This window comes from Mustelus asterias, chromosome 16, assembly GCF_964213995.1.
Source record: "Mustelus asterias chromosome 16, sMusAst1.hap1.1, whole genome shotgun sequence".
Classification (NCBI taxonomy): Eukaryota; Metazoa; Chordata; class Chondrichthyes; order Carcharhiniformes; family Triakidae; genus Mustelus; species Mustelus asterias.
This window is the reverse complement of record NC_135816.1, coordinates 10208429-10230896: the sequence shown is the minus strand read 5'-3', so window position 1 is coordinate 10230896 and position 22468 is coordinate 10208429. Positions and strand designations below refer to the sequence as shown.

General features: G+C 47.1%; 1 protein-coding gene across 1 annotated transcript in view; it reads right to left on the bottom strand.

The window, feature by feature from the left end:
• dctn4 (dynactin 4) overlaps positions 1-22468 on the bottom strand; it is a 54991-nt gene that overhangs the window by 30691 nt on the left and 1832 nt on the right. Inside the window, exons 2-7 of the mRNA XM_078231778.1 lie at positions 16026-16096; positions 14356-14534; positions 12644-12687; positions 10667-10774; positions 6700-6773; positions 5440-5552 (exon numbers count right to left, since the gene is read on the bottom strand). Coding sequence (XP_078087904.1) covers positions 5440-5552; positions 6700-6773; positions 10667-10774; positions 12644-12687; positions 14356-14534; positions 16026-16096 — 589 coding nt within the window. The remainder of the gene's footprint in view (positions 1-5439; positions 5553-6699; positions 6774-10666; positions 10775-12643; positions 12688-14355; positions 14535-16025; positions 16097-22468) is intronic.

Sequence of the window (22468 nt, the reverse complement as noted above, 5' to 3'; positions counted from 1 at the left end):
TGTACACACACACTGGGCAGGGGCAGGATCAGATCCTGCAGTGTGTACACACACTGGGCAAGGGCAGGATCAGATCCTGCAGTGTGTACACACACACTGGGCAGGGGCAGGATCAGATCCTGCAGTGTGTACACACACTGGGCAAGGGCAGGATCAGATCCTGCAGTGTGTACACACACTGGGCAAGGGCAGGATCAGATCCTGCAGTGTGTACACACACTGGACAAGGGCAGGATCAGATCCTGCAGTGTGTACACACACACTGGGCAGGGGCAGGATCAGATCCTGCAGTGTGTACACACACTGGGCAAGGGCAGGATCAGATCCTGCAGTGTGTACACACACTGGGCAAGGGCAGGATCAGATCCTGCAGTGTGTACACACACTGGGCAAGGGCAGGATCAGATCCTGCAGTGTGTACACACACACTGGGCAGGGGCAGGATCAGATCCTGCAGTGTGTACACACACTGGGCAAGGGCAGGATCAGATCCTGCAGTGTGTACACACACTGGGCAAGGGCAGGATCAGATCCTGCAGTGTGTACACACACTGGACAGGGGCAGGATCAGATCCTGCAGTGTGTACACACACACTGGGCAGGGGCAGGATCAGATCCTGCAGTGTGTACACACACTGGGCAGGGGCAGGATCAGATCCTGCAGTGTGTACACACTCACTGGGCAGGGGCAGGATCAGATCCTGCAGTGTGTACACACACACTGGGCAGGGGCAGGGGCAGGATCAGATCCTGCAGTGTGTACACACACACTGGGCAGGGGCAGGATCAGATCCTGCAGTGTGTACACACACACTGGGCAGGGGCAGGATCAGATCCTGCAGTGTGTACACACACACTGGGCAGGGGCAGGATCAGATCCTGCAGTGTGTACACACACACTGGGCAGGGGCAGGATCAGATCCTGCAGTGTGTACACACACACTGGGCAGGATCAGATCCTGCAGTGTGTACACACACTGGGCAAGGGCAGGATCAGATCCTGCAGTGTGTACACACGCACTGGACAGGGGCAGGATCAGATCCTGCAGTGTGTACACACACTGGGCAAGGGCAGGATCAGATCCTGCAGTGTGTACACACACTGGGCAGGGGCAGGATCAGATCCTGCAGTGTGTACACACACACTGGGCAAGGGCAGGATCAGATCCTGCAGTGTGTACACACACACTGGGCAAGGGCAGGATCAGATCCTGCAGTGTGTACACACACTGGGCAGGGGCAGGATCAGATCCTGCAGTGTGTACACACACTGGGCAGGGGCAGGATCAGATCCTGCAGTGTGTACACACACACTGGGCAGGGGCAGGATCAGATCCTGCAGTGTGTACACACACACTGGGCAGGGGCAGGATCAGATCCTGCAGTGTGTACACACACTGGGCAAGGGCAGGATCAGATCCTGCAGTGTGTACACACACTGGGCAAGGGCAGGATCAGATCCTGCAGTGTGTACACACACTGGGCAAGGGCAGGATCAGATCCTGCAGTGTGTACACACACACTGGGCAGGGGCAGGATCAGATCCTGCAGTGTGTACACACACTGGGCAAGGGCAGGATCAGATCCTGCAGTGTGTACACACACTGGGCAAGGGCAGGATCAGATCCTGCAGTGTGTACACACACTGGACAGGGGCAGGATCAGATCCTGCAGTGTGTACACACACACTGGGCAGGGGCAGGATCAGATCCTGCAGTGTGTACACACACTGGGCAGGGGCAGGATCAGATCCTGCAGTGTGTACACACTCACTGGGCAGGGGCAGGATCAGATCCTGCAGTGTGTACACACACACTGGGCAGGGGCAGGGGCAGGATCAGATCCTGCAGTGTGTACACACACACTGGGCAGGGGCAGGATCAGATCCTGCAGTGTGTACACACACACTGGGCAGGGGCAGGATCAGATCCTGCAGTGTGTACACACACACTGGGCAGGGGCAGGATCAGATCCTGCAGTGTGTACACACACACTGGGCAGGATCAGATCCTGCAGTGTGTACACACACTGGGCAAGGGCAGGATCAGATCCTGCAGTGTGTACACACGCACTGGACAGGGGCAGGATCAGATCCTGCAGTGTGTACACACACTGGGCAAGGGCAGGATCAGATCCTGCAGTGTGTACACACACTGGGCAGGGGCAGGATCAGATCCTGCAGTGTGTACACACACACTGGGCAAGGGCAGGATCAGATCCTGCAGTGTGTACACACACACTGGGCAAGGGCAGGATCAGATCCTGCAGTGTGTACACACACTGGGCAGGGGCAGGATCAGATCCTGCAGTGTGTACACACACTGGGCAGGGGCAGGATCAGATCCTGCAGTGTGTACACACACACTGGGCAGGGGCAGGATCAGATCCTGCAGTGTGTACACACACACTGGGCAGGGGCAGGATCAGATCCTGCAGTGCGTACACACACTGGGCAGGGGCAGGATCAGATCCTGCAGTGTGTACACACACTGGGCAAGGGCAGGATCAGATCCTGCAGTGTGTACACACACTGGGCAAGGGCAGGATCAGATCCTGCAGTGTGTACACACACACTGGGCAAGGGCAGGATCAGATCCTGCAGTGTGTGTACACACACTGGACAGGGGCAGGATCAGATCCTGCAGTGTGTACACACACACTGGGCAGGGGCAGGATCAGATCCTGCAGTGTGTACACACACTGGGCAAGGGCAGGATCAGATCCTGCAGTGTGTACACACACACTGGGCAGGGGCAGGATCAGATCCTGCAGTGTGTACACACACTGGGCAAGGGCAGGATCAGATCCTGCAGTGTGTACACACACTGGGCAAGGGCAGGATCAGATCCTGCAGTGTGTACACACACTGGACAAGGGCAGGATCAGATCCTGCAGTGTGTACACACACACTGGGCAGGGGCAGGATCAGATCCTGCAGTGTGTACACACACTGGGCAAGGGCAGGATCAGATCCTGCAGTGTGTACACACACTGGGCAAGGGCAGGATCAGATCCTGCAGTGTGTACACACACTGGGCAAGGGCAGGATCAGATCCTGCAGTGTGTACACACACACTGGGCAGGGGCAGGATCAGATCCTGCAGTGTGTACACACACTGGGCAAGGGCAGGATCAGATCCTGCAGTGTGTACACACACTGGGCAAGGGCAGGATCAGATCCTGCAGTGTGTACACACACTGGACAGGGGCAGGATCAGATCCTGCAGTGTGTACACACACACTGGGCAGGGGCAGGATCAGATCCTGCAGTGTGTACACACACTGGGCAGGGGCAGGATCAGATCCTGCAGTGTGTACACACACACTGGGCAGGGGCAGGATCAGATCCTGCAGTGTGTACACACACACTGGGCAGGGGCAGGATCAGATCCTGCAGTGTGTACACACACACTGGGCAGGGGCAGGATCAGATCCTGCAGTGTGTACACACACACTGGGCAGGGGCAGGATCAGATCCTGCAGTGTGTACACACACACTGGGCAGGATCAGATCCTGCAGTGTGTACACACACTGGGCAAGGGCAGGATCAGATCCTGCAGTGTGTACACACACACTGGGCAAGGGCAGGATCAGATCCTGCAGTGTGTACACACACTGGGCAAGGGCAGGATCAGATCCTGCAGTGTGTACACACACTGGGCAGGGGCAGGATCAGATCCTGCAGTGTGTACACACACACTGGGCAAGGGCAGGATCAGATCCTGCAGTGTGTACACACACACTGGGCAAGGGCAGGATCAGATCCTGCAGTGTGTACACACACTGGGCAGGGGCAGGATCAGATCCTGCAGTGTGTACACACACTGGGCAGGGGCAGGATCAGATCCTGCAGTGTGTACACACACACTGGGCAGGGGCAGGATCAGATCCTGCAGTGTGTACACACACACTGGGCAGGGGCAGGATCAGATCCTGCAGTGCGTACACACACTGGGCAGGGGCAGGATCAGATCCTGCAGTGTGTACACACACTGGGCAAGGGCAGGATCAGATCCTGCAGTGTGTACACACACTGGGCAATGGCAGGATCAGATCCTGCAGTGTGTACACACTGGGCAGGGGCAGGATCAGATCCTGCAGTGTGTACACACTGGGCAGGGGCAGGATCAGATCCTGCAGTGCGTACACACACTGGGCAGGGGCAGGATCAGATCCTGCAGTGTGTACACACACTGGGCAGGGGCAGGATCAGATCCTGCAGTGTGTACACACACACTGGGCAGGGGCAGGATCAGATCCTGCAGTGTGTACACACACACTGGGCAGGGGCAGGATCAGATCCTGCAGTGTGTACACACACACTGGGCAGGGGCAGGATCAGATCCTGCAGTGTGTACACACACTGGGCAGGGGCAGGATCAGATCCTGCAGTGTGTACACACACTGGGCAGGCATTCGTAATATCCTCTGTGGGCAAATATCACATTTCATTCAATGTCCAGTCCAGGCTCACGCTGGACAACAGCTGTTTGTGAAGGGAAAACTGCAAGTGGAGACTTCAGACTCTGCCTCACATCAAGGGTGAAGAAAGGCAAGATGATATAAGGCCGGATAAGTTGCCTCTTTGTTCTGTGACCAGGCAACATGCCTGCAATGTAGGAATAGTCCAAGCGGGCATCAATCTTTAAAAGTAGATAACTTACTACATAGATTAACCCACTCCTCAACATTCATTCATTTTTTAGCCTCCTCAAGCTGGGTAATATTTCAACTTACACCTGATAGAACTATTATCTCTTCTCTTCCTATCACAAGCGTCAGCATGACTAAGCGCAGTACTCTGGGCAGCGTTAGGGGGTAGTAGATTCAAGTCCCTGACTTGTGTTCATTAGCCCGGGCGGATTACAATGCGGTACTGTGCGAGAGGACCACATTGTCAGGTTAACCCCCAGCTGCCTGTTCTTGTTCTTTCTGAAGAGGCTAAAGATGACACGGGATTAATCAAAGAGCAGAGTTCTCCCTCAATGAAGAATATGGGAAAAGAAACTTCACTAACTGGCCATTAGCCTCACTGCTGATTGTGAGATTTGTGCTGCACACAAACCGGCTGCTGCATTCGGATTAAAAAGTGACTACTCAGTCAAAGCAACTCCAAGGACTCTGGGTTTTCCTGCGACACAGTGCATGTAACATTGAATATATCCCCTTCTCGCGAGTGTCTTTCCAATATCTAGCTACAGAACTGTGGTACACCACCAAGACTCCCAAAATATCTGGCAATGCACTAAGGCAGTAGGACAGCGGAAGAACTCAGTGTTCATGTGTTACACTCACAAGGGAGCCTCAGTGGATTTTGGCCAGATTTCTGTACCACAAACATCTGTCTGCAAGCATGCTATCATCTGAAGGAATATTAATGTTCTTCCGTTACAGTTATTGAATTCCATATTCAGTACATAGTGTGGCTTGATTGTTACCCTCAGGCAGGTTTAGGGCTCGAGTGTAATAATCTTCTGGAAGCGGCTCCACTTCCTCTAATGGCTGGGCAGGCTCGATCTTTATCTCTTTGTGGTCCTCTGCTTCTTTCAGCCTAGGAAACAGGATGATGACACATGAACAAGAAATCCAGCTAGCTACCGCAACCAAATGTAACTGCCTCCTATCTGACGGCTCTGTGCTCAGCAAAGGGCCAGTTGAGACAGGAAGGTACAAAAATCTCCTCATATAAAGATCAAGGCTGTTTTTAATGTAAGCAAAATATTTGACCATGAGGGAATCACAGCAACCTAGTATGTCCTCCCTTTCTGTTCATACACATGTATTATACAGGCAGGCGTCACTGGACAGTGATGGGAAGACTTGACTTGGCCCCAGACTCCTTAGTGAGGGACAAAGAATCAACTGCAGCCTCCTGCTGTTTTCTAGATTGGATTAACCCAGTCAGTCATTGAGTTTGTTCAAGGCTGAGATCAATAGATTTTTAATCAGTAAGTGAATCAAATGTTATGGGGATAAGGCAGGAAAGTGGAGCTGAGGATTATCATATCAGATCAGTCATGATCTTATTGAATGGCGGAGCAGATTCAATGGGCTAAATGGTCTACTTCTGCCATGGGTGGCACGGTGGCACAGTGGCTAGAACTGCTGCCTCACAGTACCTGAAACCCATGTTCCATTCTGGCCTTGGGTGACTGTCCGTGTGGAGTTTGCACGTTCAGATTAGGTGGATTGGCCGTGCCAAATTACCCCTTAGTGTGTAGGTTAGAGGGATGAGTGGGGAAAATGCATGGAGCTACGGGGATAAGGGCTGGGTAAGATGCCCTGTCGGAGAGTTGGTGCAGACTCGATGGGCCAAATGGTCTCTTTATGGACTGCAGGATTCTTCTGCATAAGATCTAATAGAGATTGGGTTCAAACCTCAAACCTAACTCGCTCTACGGAATCAAACATCTTGCCACCAGCATAACAGATTATTCAGTTCAGAGACACAAACAGAAAAACGCTGGAAAATCTCAGCAGGTCTGACACATCTGTGGAGAGCGAATAGAGCCAATGTTTCGAGTCTGGATAACCCTTCATCAGTTCAGAGAGTTAACTGCTCTCCCAGCAAGAACCAAGCAAGCTGAAACACACAGTGCAGCAAGGCACTAATGCCCAATGCCACACCCCCCCCCCAAACAACATCACACCGCCCCCACAAATTTCAGCAGCTGCTTCATGTGCAGTAAGTTACTTACGTCGACCCAGCAAGGGTAATGATAGGGGCCCCGGATCTCTGTCGCTGCAGTCTTGTGCCGAGACCGTACTTGTCCTGAAATAAAATGCATCAAGATCACAAAGTCATCCCTCAGAAGGAGCATTAATTGAAAGGTTACGGCATGGAGCTGTAGAATAGTGAATGACCAAATAAAATGGATTCAGTGTCAGAATAAAGCATTACAGAAAGGATATGAAATGTTCAAAACATGGCCACTCAATAGACCAGAACAAGCAGCAATACAAGGATACAACTTGCCTTTCACACAGATTATTTTGTTCTCTTTGAACAATGGTGTCCAAAGAGCTTTTTGGATAATGTCAAAGGGTATTGTCATGCAGCCCAATTTCAGTTTGAAAGGACAAAAAAAAAATTATAACCAGTGGGATCTCCACAGTTTGAGGTTCCAACACTCACTATACTACAGTCAGTAAATTAGCATTAGCACAACATTTCTTTAGCATATTGATTACCAAAACATTAAGTGAGGACTAGCGCACAGAGACTTCCTTATGATATACACATCATACGTACCCATGTATTAATGATAAACACTTGTACACGACAAATTGCATATGACACATGCATATTATATATACACACATGCTGAATACACACAAACATGTGAACATATGAATTGGAAGCAGGTGTAGACCATTCGATTCCTTGAACCTGCCCCGCTATTCATCAGCATCATGACCAATTTGACTGTGGCCTCAAACTGCACCTTCTCACCTACCTCCAATAATCTTTGAATCCCTCATTAGGCAAAAATCTATCTCCACCTTAAAAATATTCAATAACCCTACCTCCAGCACACTCCCAAGAAGGACTCACAACCCTCAGAGAAAAACATTCTCCTGATCTCCATCTTAAGTGAGAGACCCCTTATTTTTAAACTGTCCCTCCCCCCAGTTCTAGTCTCTCTCTGACAGGGAAACATCCTCTCAGCATCCATCCTGTCAAGCCCCCTCAGGATTTTGTACAAGAGATTCTACGGATTGGTAACACTGGTAGCCAAACTATCTCCATGTCTCTAGCCAATAAAATCAATTCCAAACCCAAAGTTATTTATAAAAGGCTCAAATACCTCCAGAAACAAAAACATATCAAAGGTTACAAATCACCCTCCCTCTTTGGAGCACTGCTTGCTTTATGCAGAAGGCAAATTTGTAAAGACGGCTCGAGCTTTAAGTAGGTTTGACTTTCTTCCCCGGGTTTAAGCCTACCTCCAAAACCACTGTGGGCCACAGTAAAATGCTGGACACACATATGGATCCCCAATGTATGATACAGCAACACAGGGTAACTGAACATAGTAACTAACTCACCACCACGTGTATAGTGTGTGTCTGCACATGCAGAGCAGCAGCAGTATTGAGACAAAGAAAAAAGTCGTTGAGCAGTTAGTACAATTAACACATACAACCCAAGCAAACAAATCTGATCAGGCTGTGCTGATGGGAACCCTTCATCTTTCGGGCATCAGTAGAATAAATGGGATGGGGAAGCCTTATTTGTTGAAATATTTAATAGTTTTACACAATGCACAAAATCTCCAAGAGGCCTTGCTCTCATGATATTACTCGAGCAGGTAGCCTGTGGGATCCTGCTGTCAGTGATATACCATACCTTCAGACTAACCAGAGCGCCATAGAATCATAGAGGTTTACAGCATGGAAACCGGCCCTTCAGCCCAACTTGTCCATGCCACCATTTTTTTTAAAACCCCAAAGCTAGTCCCAATTGTCCACATTTGGCCCATATCCCTCTATACCCATCTTACCCATGTGACTGTCTAAATGCTTTTTAAAAGACAAAATTGTACCCGCCTCTACTACTACCTCTGGCAGCCTGTTCCAGACACTCACCACCCGTGTGAAAAAATTGTCCCTCTGGACATTTTTGTATCTCTCCCCTCTCACCTTAAACCTATGCCCTCTAGTTTTAGACTCCCCTACCTTTGGGAAAAGATATTGACTATCTAGCTGATCTGTGCCCCTCATTATTTTATAGACCTCTATAAGGTCACCCCTCAGCCTTGTACACTCCAGAGAAAAAAGTCCCAGTCTATCCAGCCTCTCCTTATAACTCAATCCATCAAGTCCCGGTAGCATCCTAGTAAATCTTTTCTGAATTCTTTCTAGTTTAATAATATCCTTTCTATAATAGGGTGACCAGAACTGTACACGGTATTCCAAGTGTAGCCTTATCAATGTCTTGTACAACTTCAACAAGACGTCCCAACTCCTGTATTCAATGTTCTGACCAATGAAACCAAGCATACTGAATGCCTTCTTCACCACTCTGTCCACCTGTGGCTCCACTTTCAAGGAGCTATGAACCTGTACCCCTAGATCTGTTTGCTCTGTAACTCTCCCCAACACCCTACCATTAACTGAGTAAGTCCTGCCCTGGTTCAAGCTACCAAAATGCATCACCTCGCATTTATCTAAATTAAATTAAATTAGACTGTGCCAATCTAGAGCAGCCTGACCCGCAAGGAAAACATGGCCATAAGATCACATCCGACCTGGTACATTTAGAATACCAATCCTCAACTGCCTTCGATAAGTTCTTGGAGAAACAATTTGCAAGATTATGGGGAAAAAATTCAAAGAGCTGCCTCAGGCATGACTGGTCAAATGACTTCTTCTTACTGTCAGGATATTATGATTCTACCACCTTTCTGTTAAGAGCATCTGCCTGCTTCTTAAAAGGAGTCCTGTACCAGGCCATGCCAGCAACAATCATGGCTCCCCACTCCAGCTATTACTCACCACCTGAGTAAAGCAAAACTCCCCAAAATTAATATCAAATTTGTCCCCCAAGGACCTGACCCTGTTTCCACTTGTCCTCTGGATAGGTTGAAAGCACCATTTCAGGCTTATTTTCCCTACACTGTTAAGTATCCTGTACACTACAAGATCTCCCCTATTTAAATACAAACAGTTCTTAGTTCACCAAGTTGGATATTATACAGGACAGAAGGATGCCATTTGGCCCATCTAACCTGTGCCAACTCTCTCTAAATTAACCATTAATTTAGTCCCAGACAATCCTAATCTTTTCCCATTGCACTAAATATTTTTCTTTTTAATTAGAGTCCTGGCAGCTGAAGGTATATTCACCAGAGGTGCAGCGATTAAAATCACACTCAAAAGGCCAGTGTTACAGGAGTGCAGTATCTTGGAGCATTGTGGAGTTTGAGGAGCCTACAGACATCAGGAGGGACCAGGAGCCAATTATGTCAATGAGGACAGGGCCATTAGAACAGGATTTGATGCAAATTATGACATGTGCAGCAAATCTCCGTGGATAGAATGCAGAAGACCAGCCAGGAAAGCCTCAGCATAGTCTAGTCACAGAGGTGATGACAATGAGAAGACGATAGGCAGTCTTAATAATGGCATGGACACGTGGTTGGAAGCTCATCTCAGAGTCAAATGTGACACCAAGGTTGAAAACAGTCTGGTTAAGCCCAAGACAGACCAGAAATACATTTTATACACCTTTTTGTCCTATATATCTTGATACCCCTTAATAACAAAAATCAATCCGTCTCAGTCTTGAAAATTACAAGACTTTTTGGGGAGAGTTCCAGATTTCTGTCACTCTACGAGGAATCCCAGATTTCACACAAGCCAGTCAACTACAGGGATGAGAGAAGGGGGCAGATGAGAGTGTAGACTGCAGCAATTTGAATAAATTATTGGCAGAGGGCAAAGAGTGACTTTGAGAAGCCAAGCATCGAGGTGATGGACTGGGTTTGTGGGCTACAGGGAAGCAGCAGAGGAGCCACGGGAAGGAGGCTCAGGTCCCACACCTCCTGACACAGACAGGGAGGTTAATAGAATCAAGGCCAAAGGTCATAAGGAACAATGCTACCCTTCCTCTTTTCTCCATTAATTCAGCAGACATGCAGGATTCCTTTGCGGAGAACTTACAGAAAAGGCAAGCGGCATGTAGTTTCTGCGCCTAACCAGCTTCTTGCGATCACGTTCAATCTTCTCTCTCTGTGCCAATTGGTGGTAATACTCCAGCAATTTGTTGATCTGTTGAGGAAGGAGGTAGAGAAAGATGCAGCTTAGAACTTCAATTTACAGTCCTCACTGAGGTGTCTCAGGCCTTTTAACTCCCTTCACCTTCAACTTAATTCTCCTGATCAAACTGGCAATGCTGAACTAAGTGAAGTATTGTTAGCTCATTTTTGCCTAATTAATGTATCTCCAATGTAAACATGTTCTAATTTGCACTCAGTCGCAAAGCATTAGAAAATGAGAATTTGAACGAAATACAGTGAAACCTTCATAAATGGCATTTATTTATATAACCAAAGTGGGTACGGTAGCATAATGGGCTGGTAACCCAGAAGTTTGCACTAATAACCCAGTGACCCAAGTTAAAACCATCATGCCAGATGGGAATACAAATTCAATCAATTAAATAAATCTGGAATAAAAAGCCAGTATCACCAATAATGCCCATGAAACAATTGGATTGATGCAAAATCCTCTTCCAACTGAAAACATGGGACATACAAAATTAAAACGTGTATCAACATTGGGGTTTATCAGAGTTCCAAGCTCCAGTCCACACTGCAAGGAGCAAACATGACATGTGCTTGAAATGGAAGGAAGCAGGAAGTGGCACAGAGCTATCATTCGCTTCACTGTACACGACACAGTGAACACATCAGGGGACTGAACAATAACATTAAACCAAAGCCAGATTGTCTGCTGGCTCACTGGATCAATGATGTGGAGATGCTGGCGTTGGACTGGGGTAAACACAGTAAGAGTTTTAACAACATAAGGTTAAAGTCCAACAGGTTTATTTGGTAGCAAATGCCATTAGCTTTCGGAGCTCTGCTCCTTCGTCAGATGGAGTGGATATCCGCTCCCAAACAAGGGACACAGAGTCACAAAATCAAGTTACAGAATACTGATTAGAATGCGAATCTTTACAGCTAATCAAGTCTTAAAGATACAGACAATGTGAGTGGAGGGAGCATTAGGCACAGGTTAAAGAGATGTGTATTGTCTCCAGACAGGACAGCCAGTGAGATTCTGCAAGTCCAGGAGGCAAGCTGTGGGGGTTACTGATAGTGTGACATGAACCCAAACCCCGGCCTCGGCCGTCCCCATGTGTGCGGAACCTGGCCACCAGTCTTCAGCGCTGAAGAAGGAGCTTAAGGCTCCGAAAGCTTGTGGCTTTTGCTACCAAATAAACCTGTTCGACTTTAACCTGGTGTTGTTAAACTTCTTATTGCCTTGTTTGGGAGCAGATATCCACTCCATCTGACGAAGGAGCAGGGCTCCGAAAGCTAATGGCATTTGCTACCAAATAAACCTGTTGGACTTTAACCTGGTGTTGTTAAAACTCTCACTGGATCAAGGCAGCAACCACCATGTGACTGAAGAACAAAGAAATCCTCAGCCTGTACGCAGTCAGCTAATCTTTGCTTTGGAAGAGATACTCCAAAATACCTCTGGTATCCTGGGACAGGCAAAGAGGGAAGACAAATTCGCCAGCCCTCCCGATTACTATCCACTGGATACCAAAAGAATTAAGTGATCTAAAAGACAGTGCAGGAAGGTGGAGTTGAGGTAGAATATACATGATATTATTGCATGGTGGAGCAGGCTCAAAAGACCAAATAGCCAACTACCCAGCTCCTATTTCTCATGATTTCTGGTGGAAAGGGAGAGGCCAGTATCCAGCTTATAGCTTTAGTGGCCCTGTCCTCAACCCTTGCTATTTGGTTAAAAGAGTCTGATCACACATTGTCCAGACTCATGCATATGGGTGCATCCAATGGTCATGAGGCTAATATCAATACGAAAAGGGTGCGGAGGAACTCAGCGTAACGCTAGTCATAGGATTTCTCATTTGTTACTGCATGTTTGTACCACCAAACTCACCCGCTGGGTATGAGGGTTCTCTGGTTCTTGCCACCCTCCGCTGGCTGGAAGAGAAGGAATATGATTAGCACGTCACACAATGCCTCATACACAGAAACGCACAGAAAGGGTGGACAGGGAGAGGGTGGCAGCAGCATGTCGCAAGCTGACCTTGAGAAACAGAAAAGACTTGCAGTTAAATAGTGTCGTTCACGACCGCACAAATCCCAAAAAGCTTTACAGCCAATAAAATAGTCACTGTTCTAAGATAGGGAAACACAACAATGTGCACACAATAAGATCCCACAAAGAGCAATGTGATAATGGTCAGTAATCTGTTTGGCTGATGCTGACTGAGCAATAAATATTGGCCAGAGCAACAGAGACAACCCTCTTGCTCCTCTTTGAAGAGTGCCGTGGAATATTTACTATCACAAGAGATAGACTAGACCTGGCTTAACAATTTATCCAAAGGATAGCACCTCTGACTATGCAGCACTCCTTCAGCACTGCATTAGGAGTGCCAGCCTATGTGCTCATGTGTCTAGAGTGAGGTTTCAACCCACAGCCTCTGGCTTAGCAACACAGAAACAGAGGTGGCATGGGATGGCACAGTGGCAAAGTGGTTAGCACTGCTGCCTCATAGCACCAGGGACCTGGGTTCGATTCCCAGCTTGCGTCACTGTCTGTGCGGAGTCTGCACATTCGCCCTGTGTCTGCGTATTTCCCCTCCGGGTGCTCCAGTTTTCTCTCTCTGTCTGAAAGACATGCTGGTTAGGTGCATTGACCATGCTAAATTCTCCCTCAGTGTACCCGAACAGGCGCCGGAGTGTGGCGACTAGGATATTTTCACAGTAACTTCATTACAGTGTTAATGCAAGCCTATTTGTGATACTAACAAATAAACTAAAACTAAACATAGAAGATAGGAGCAGGAGGAGGCCATTCGGCCGCTTCGAGCCTGCTCCGCCATTCATCACGAGCATGCAGTCATCTTTTACACAGAGCTTAGGTGCAGAACGGGTTGCGGTACAGGTGCGATGGACGGGTGCGGTCCTGGTCAGGTACTGGATGTTGGAACCTGACACTGATGAGAACACTGATGCTGCGCAACAGCGAGTTGATGCCCAGCAAATCCAGGGTCACTGATTGTTCAGTTGGCAGATGGCTGCACCAACCTTCAGGGAGACGGCATCAGTGCCAGGTCAGAGCTGCAGGAAATCCAAAACTCAGTCGTGACTGCAGCAAATAATCCTTCACCTCAGGAACAGTGAATGACAAAACAGGGGACATGCAAAAAACAGTCAATAAAACAAAACGAAAATAATTGGCTAAAAATGTGCCGAGTAACAATGATATGTGAAACAATGTGTATTTACGTAACACCTAGAACACAAAAGCACCTCAAAAGGAAATGTCAGCGATGGGGCAATGTGGAAAATTGCACAATTGAGGTGGGACCAGTTTGGCAGAGAGCTAGTTTGTCAAGGGATGATGGGCAGAGAATGTCAGATTATATTTCAGGTTCAGATTTGTGCTCTCACACCAGAATAAAGGCAGGAGTAAATGAATGCAGTTAGCAAAGGGCCAGATTGTATTCCACCTGTTCCCGTGTTTGGACAATACAGGAGGCAGCCATTCGGCCCATTGTGTCTGCCGGCTCTTTGAAAAAGCTGTCCAATTTAGCCCCATCGCGACCTTTGCACTCAGTCAGTCGAGTCGGCACTACTTACCCACAGATTTGTCAGCCATGCCGACATCTCGAGAAGTCCAGCGGCAGAAGCCACAGGCGAGGTAGTAAGCCTTCTTCATGGTGGTCTTCGCTGGGTCATCGGGGAGAGGCGCTGGGATGTTGGTGGCTCTTGTGGAGAGTGTGTGCATGCAGCACGGGCAGTCAAAACAATTAGCACACCTGCAGAGCACAAACCATTAAGTCAATGACAAACAACAGGCATAGCATCAATTAAATAATCAATTCCTGCAAACCAGAGTCATTCCGGAATTCAGTCACAATCATCACAGTTTAAAATACACGGTGATAAAAGCAGTGAGGATGCTGGAATCTGAAACAAAAGCAGAAAATGCTGGAAAATCTCAGCAGGTCTGACAGCGTCTGTGGGGAGAGAATGGAGCCGACGTTTCGAGTCTGGATGACCCTTCGTCAGAGCTCTGACATCTAGACTCGAAACGTTGGCTCTATTCTCTCCCCACAGATGCTGTCAGACCTGCTGAAATTTTCCAGCATTTTCTGTTTGTTAAAATACACGGTGGTGGGGGAAGTGTGTGAATGGAGAATTTTTTTTAAAAAAACAGTTATTTGGAAGAGTTTTTAAAAATCTGGGATCATTCTCCTTGACCGAGGCAGGGTTAAGTTAAGAGTTCATGGACGTGCTCAAAATCATGTGTGGTTTTGATCAAGAGAGAGGAACTGTTTTTGCTGGCAGTAGGATCAGCAACCAGAGGATACGGATTTAATGTCATCGGCCAAAAGAACAGGAGAGAGCGCTGAGATTTTTTTAAAATTCAGTGATCTAGAGCCTGATAGAATGATGGAAACAAAGTCGATAGAAATTCCACAGGGAACCGGACTAACACTCGGAATGGGAAAAATATTTGCAAGGCTACAAAAGAACACTTGGGGCATTGAACAATTGGACAGTTCTTTCAAATAGCCTGCACAGACACGATGGGCCTGCTGGCCCCCTCAGTGCTGCATCAATCTATGATTAACACTCTGGCATTAAGGCCGATGTACATCTGGCACCGCTGATGACTCAGCTAATAGGTCCACAGTCTGGATATCGCTGGGTCACACACACCAGACAGTCTGTGGTAAAACACATGATCTCAATGATTGAAGTGGTCAGGATATTGCAGTGTCCCTGAACTAAGGAGTGAAACGAAATGCAGCCGAACCTCCTGCTCTTGATTTCTGGTTTGATGGTGCACAAGAGCGAGGGGGCTGGGGAGAGCAGGCCAGGCCACAACATGCTGCATCGTTAGATAATTAGCCTGCCAACTCAGCAATGGGTGAAGCAGCAGGCATGCCCAATATAAGTGACTGCCTACAAAGGAAACCTTGAAATATTAAAGAATACAACACAGTAGATGGTCGATAAATGCAAACCCTCACCATCCACTTCACCCCAAGCAGGCAAGTAGCTGGGGACTGCTAGCTGAACCCAGGAGGTTCACATGGGGATTTCAGCACTGCATTAGTTCCACACAACGAAAGAGATCGAGTTGATCTGCACACCTGTGACCCGATACAGGAAATCTGCCTTTAAATGCGGAACTGGTCAATGGTAACAGCAGCACAGTTTACAAGGAGTCACGAACTGAACTGAGACAAGATGTGACCCCCACTGAGTTGGAACCCGTGGCAACAGACAAAGCAGCTTACCTGTTCTTCTTGAGTTTTGCTTCAGCTGAAGGCATGTTCTCCAGACAGCTTGGGCAGTAATGAGAGTCCACCTGGAGACAGCAAGGTAGACCATCAGCAACTTCACAATACCCACACCAGCTAAAACGGCACCAGGTCCAACCACTCACTAACAAAGTTTTTTGAAGGGGTAACCAAGAAGGTAGATGAGGGCAGTGCAGTTGATGTTGTCTACGTGGACTTTGGCAAGGCCTTTGACAAGGTACCGCATGGTACCTTGTTGCATAAGGTTAAATCTCACGGGATCCAGGGTGAGGTATCTAAATGGATACAAAATTGACTCCTTGACAGGTGGTTGTAGAGGGTTGTTTTTCAAACTGGAGGCCTGTGACCAGCGGTGTGCCTCAGGGATCCGTGTTGGGTCCACTGTTGTCATTTATATCAATGATTTGGATGAGAATATAGGAGGCATGGTTAGTAAGTTTGCAGATGACACCAAGATTGGTGGCATAGTGGACGGTGAAAAAAGTTATCTCCAATTGCAACGGGATCTTGATCAATTGGGCCAGTGGGCTGATGAATGGCAGATGGAGTTTAATTTAGACAAATGCAAGGTGATGCATTTTGGTAGATTGAACCAGGGCAGGACTTACTCAGTTAATGGTAGGGCATTGGGGAGAGTTACAGAACAAAGAGATCTAGGGTACATGTTCATAGCTCCTTGAAAGTGGAGTCACAGGTGGACAGAGTGGTGAAGGCGGCATTTGGCATGCTTGGTTTCATCAATCAGAACATTGAATACAGGAGTTGGAACGTCTTGTTGAAGTTGTCCAAGACATTGGTACGGCCACACTTGGAATACTGTGTGCAATTCTGGTCACCCTATTATAGAAAGGATATTAAACTAGAAAGAGTGCAGAAAAGATTTACTAGGATACTACCAGGACTTGATGGATTGAGTTATAAGAGGAGGCTGGATAGATTGGGAGTTTTTTCTCTGGAGTGTAGGAGGCTGAGGGGTGATCTGATAGAGGTCTATAAAATAATGAGGGGCACAGATCAGCTTGATAGTCAATATCGTTTCCCAAAGGTAGGGGAGTCTAAAACTAGAGGGCATAGGTTTAAGGTGAGAGGGGAGAGATACAAAAATGTCCAGAGGGGCAATTTTTCACACAGAGGGTGGTGAGTGTTTGGAACAAGCTGCCAGAGGTAGTAGTAGAGGTGTTTAGATAGTTACATGGGTACGATGGATATAGAGGGATATGGGCCAAATGCGGGCAATTGGGATTAGCTTAGGGGTTTAAAAAAAAGGGCGGCATGGACAAGTTGGGCCGAAGGGCCTGTTTCCATGCTGTAAACCTCTGACTCTAGAACAAATGTTGAGGCCCTGGGTATACATGATGTCAACTGTGGCTCAATGGGTAGCACCGTCCTGAGTCAGAGATTTGAGAGTTCAAGCCTCACTTCACAGGTCTGAGCCCAAAATTCAGGCTGGCACACTCAGCACAGTACTGAGGAAGCGTTGCACTATCAGAGAAGGTCACAGACATGAATTATACTGGAGGTCATCGAGGGATTTATCCCTTAAGCAACATCGGAAAAAAACAATGCGTTCATTATTTCACTCCTGCTGGGCCGGTGGATTGCTTGCTTCACAAGAGGGACAAAAGTATTTTGTTGGCAGTAAAGTGCTTGGGGATATCTTAAGATGGTGGAAGTTCTCTTTCCTTTCAATCATGGCCGTGCATTTGCTGGTGGGGCAACAATAACTTGCACTAAAACAGCACCATTTCCAGAGGAAAACGCCCAGAGACAAGTCAGAGTGAAAGTAAAAATATAGTCACTGAGCCAAAGGTGAAGCTACTGAATGCAATGACCAAGGCCTAGCCAAAGCAGTGAGCTTTCAAGAAATAGATAAATGACTAGTTAATGTTCTTAACTGAAGTTGGGTAGGGAATTAATATTGGTACGGTGATTGGAATACTACCACGAGGTGTTACCCTGGAGGGGCCTTGATTTAAGGTCTCATCTGTTGACAAAACTGACATTGCAGCACTCCCTCAGGACGGCACTGAAGTCTCGACTAGCTTTATATACCCAAACTCTGGATCAGAATTTGACCTGTGCCCTCCTGACTGAGGGAAGTGTTGATGTGGAGATGCCGGCGTTGGACTGGGGTAAACACAGTAAGAAGTTTAACAACACCAGGTTAAAGTCCAACAGGTTTATTTGGTAGCAAAAGCCACACAAGCTTTCGAAGCTCTAAGCCCCTTCTTCAGGTGAGTGGGAATTCTGTTCACAAACAGAATCTGTTTGTGAACAGAATTCCCACTCAGCTGAAGAAGGGGCTTAGAGCTTCGAAAGCTTGTGTGGCTTTTGCTACCAAATAAACCTGTTGGACTTTAACCTGGTGTTGTTAAACTTCTTACTGAGGGAAGTGTGTCAGCCTTTACGGAGTGGCAGCATTGAAGACAAGGAATGGCAAGGTGGATTGCGGTGTGTAGTGGGCTGAAGCAGGGAGAGCAGTCTGGATAGCATTTGCCAAAACCAAACCATGAGGTTACAAAGGCACGAATTGGGAGTCTCAGCGGACGAGGGGGTATTCCTCTAAATCACATAGTCCCTACAGTGCAGAAAGAAACCATTCTGCCCATCAAGCCTGCACTGACAACAATCCCACCCAGACCCTATCCTCAGAACCCTTCGTATTTACCTGCTAATTCTCGACACCAAGTGGTTAAAATTAGCATGGCCAATCAACCTAACCTGCACATCTTTGGAGTGTGGGAGGAAACTGGAGGAAACCCACGCAGACACGGGGAGAACGTGTAAACTCCACACAGACACCCAGTGCCAGAACTGAACCCGAGTCACTGGCGCTGTGAGGCAGCAGTGCTAACCACTGTGCACCGTGCCACTAATGGAAAGGAGCAAGGAACTGGATTTAGATAATCTTCCGAATCGCAATGGGATTCTGTTTATTCATCACTCATTGATCAAGAACAAAACTAATGTGGGTTGCAGTCAGTCTGATGACGACGTGACAGAAAATCACATGAATTACCATCTTAAACAATAAACAAGCTCAACATCATGATGTGGACACTGCTTCCTTTGAAACGTCATGGTTATTTTTACGAATCGACTAATCTTGTGTTTCATTTTGAAAACATTTCTTGATTGAAGATAAAATCTGCGGGCTGCCTTCTCACAGCATCTTTGGTGGGCACAGTAAGTAGTCTCACGACACCAGGTTACAGTCCAACAGGTTTATTTGGTAGCACGAGCTTTCGGAGCGTTGCACACCCTCACCTGATGAAGGGGCAACGCTCCAAAAGTTCGTGCTACCAAATAAACCTGTTGGACCTTAACCTGGTGTTGAGACTTCTTACTGTGCTCACCCCAGTCCAACGCCGACATCACCACATCACACCTTTGGAAGGGTCTTTGAAGGAATCTATTGCTGTCACCCAACTAACTCGATAATTTGTGCTTTCTCGCCCTCCAGCTGCCATTTTGACTGCTCACTTGAGGCTAATCTTGTCAACCTCCCACTGCCAGGTGGGTGAATAACCACAGACCAATCTACACGTTTCTCTCCAGTCTGTGAATGTCCATTCCCTCACACACAAAGCCCTTCCGTCAGTGAGTTCCTTTGTGAATGAATGTGTTGACCTCTTGGCTTTGACTGAAACTTGGCCCTGCATGCTGACTCCATTCCCTTCCCAGGCCACTGACTTAAGCTGTTGACAATCTTGCTGTCCTATTCCACTTTGAACTGAGCTTCAGAGCCTATATCCTCTCCATCACAAAGGGCCCAGACAGGTATGGTAAGCTGAATGGTCTCTATAGGAAGCATGCTGAACATCAAGGCATGCTGGCTCGTCATTTTACTTTCCCAGATATACTAGCACCAGTCAAATAAACCAGCACAACTGAAGTTCACCAGGGATTTGTTTAACTGCTGAGAATCATTAGTTACTCTTCTAAGATATTCACACATTGCACAGAATACCGCATCATTACCACTGGCTGATCGCTAAGACTGGGTGACTGAACCAATAACATTAGAGTACAACTTCTGAAAACAAGTGAGAGTTTTAGCCAATATTAGTAAAGTCCACCACTGTATCACTAACCAGTTCTAGTAATACCTGTCACTTCTCATTAATCAGTACTTGTAATATGCATTACTGTCTCCAGTAACCAGTTCTAGTAATGTTCATCACTCTCACTAACCAGAGCTAGCAATGCCCTTCACTGTATCACTGACCAGGACTAGTAACGCCCTTCACTGTATCACTAACTAGTTCAAGTAATGCCCAGCACTGTCTCATTAACCAGATCTATAATTGCCCATCACTGACTCACTAATCAGTTCTAGTAAAGCCTGTCAATGTCTCATCAGGCAGATGAGAATCTTGCCAACCCCTTTACTCATTTTATGAATCTCTTAAAATTTCCTCTCACCCACAGTGTTCGAGAGGAAAGTTCTAATATTCCATCTCTCTCTATGAATGTAGGTCACTCAGACCAACTAAGACATGTCAATATTTACTGGGGTGGGGGCAGAGGGGAGGAGCAGCAGGGACCCCACATTAATTCTGAGGGGGTGGGCAGGTGCGAGTGAGGGCACCCGAATTGTTTTTGAAAGGTTCATTGATCCAAAATATGAGGTAAGTGTTTCTCTCCTCACAGATATTCCGTTACCTGCTGAGTCTTTCTAACATTTCCTGTTTTCATTTCAGATTTCTTACATTCAGTGAGTTGAATGTTTTACTGTTTGTTCTGGACCTACACTTTCCTTCCAGGTGCCTCAGCTGTTTGGATCAGTCTTTTTAAATTGTTTCTGCACAATCCTGTCTTCATCCATACCATCTCCTCCTCTTTCCTGCCCAAAATATCAATGGTGCTCATTTTTCATTTGCTAGCCAATTTGGAGGTCACATTTAATCACACCTTGCCGATTTTGGGAATGAACTCGTCCTGTGCGCTCAGCATTATTCTTTTAAACGAATTCCATTCACCCTCTACTGAAATACTAACTAATTCATTGCAAGTCTTCCTTCATCTCTCCAAACCTTACCTTCAGCAAATATAAACCTGGCCCCTGGATTTGGTATAATTGAGTTTCAGATGATTTTTATACAGGGTTATCCTGTGGTCACAGTTTCTTGCTGTTCTACATTTAGTTTATTTATTAGTGTCACGAGTAGACTTACATCAACACTGCAATGAAGTTACTGTGAAAATCCCCTAGTCGCCACACTTCGGTGCCTGTTCAGGCACACCGAGGGAGAATTTAGCATGGCCAATGCACCTTACCAGTACGTCTTTTGGACTGTGGGGGGAAACCGGAGTACCCGGAGGAAACCCACGCAGACACGGAGATAACGTGCAAACTCCACACAGACAGTGACCCAAGCTGGGAATCGAACCCGGGTCCCTGGCGCTGAGGCAGCGGTGCTAACCAGTGTGCCATCATTTTTGATTTCCTGCTAACATCTGGGTCACGTAGAAATTCCAGGCCAAGGTGAGTTATGAATCAGTCAAGTGCTACGCTCACCAAGTTTCTAAACCGTTTAGATTTTCTAATTCATACTCAGTTGACCACTATGGTCTTTAGTATAAGTGGGGGGGAGGGGGCCCCATATGGTAGCACGACAGGATGCGATACGCAGTAGTTCAGCGCGAGTTCAAGAGTACAGAATGGCGGTTGATCACATGGTTGGAGAGCTGCGGTTGAGCGCTGGCAGTTGATCCTCGGGAGTCGAACAGTTAGGAGGTTGTTGTTGTCCTCTCTTGTCCACAGTTTGCTTTGACTGAACAATTCAGTTACTTTCACCTCCCAAGCAGTTGATGAGCCTCACAATTATTACATTGTGAGGTAAATCGAGACTACAGTCGTCAGCTCTTGGAATCGAGGGGAAAAGGTCTGCCTATTACATATAAAAAATTCTCTGCAGGAACAGAAAGTTTTTTAAAAAGCACCTTTTTAGGAAAATCGATCCTTTTGACGCAGAAACTGAACACTGGGTTCAGTAAATTGAAAGACTCCGCTTGTTCTTCACCACGAATGAAATTACAGGAGATAAGCAAAATGTTATTCTGCTTACGGTACGTGGACCTCAGACTTGTAATCTTTTTAGAAATTTAACCTCGCCAGATTCTCCAGACACAATCTTTTGAGCAGTCTTCTCATCCTTTTGGTAAAGGGTCATTTTAACCTTAGACCATCTAGCAGCTTTTTAAGTTTAACGCTGCTGTAACGGATCCAGGGGAGTCGATTGCTAAATATACCTCAAGAGTGAGAAAACTGGCAGAGCCATATGAAATTTGGACCATTAGGTGACATGTTGCGAGACAGATTGGTTTGCGGCATAAATTGCGTAAACATACAAAAAAAAAGCTACTAGCAGAGGATAAGATTTCCTTAGAGAAAGTCATGGAAGTAGCTCAGGCAA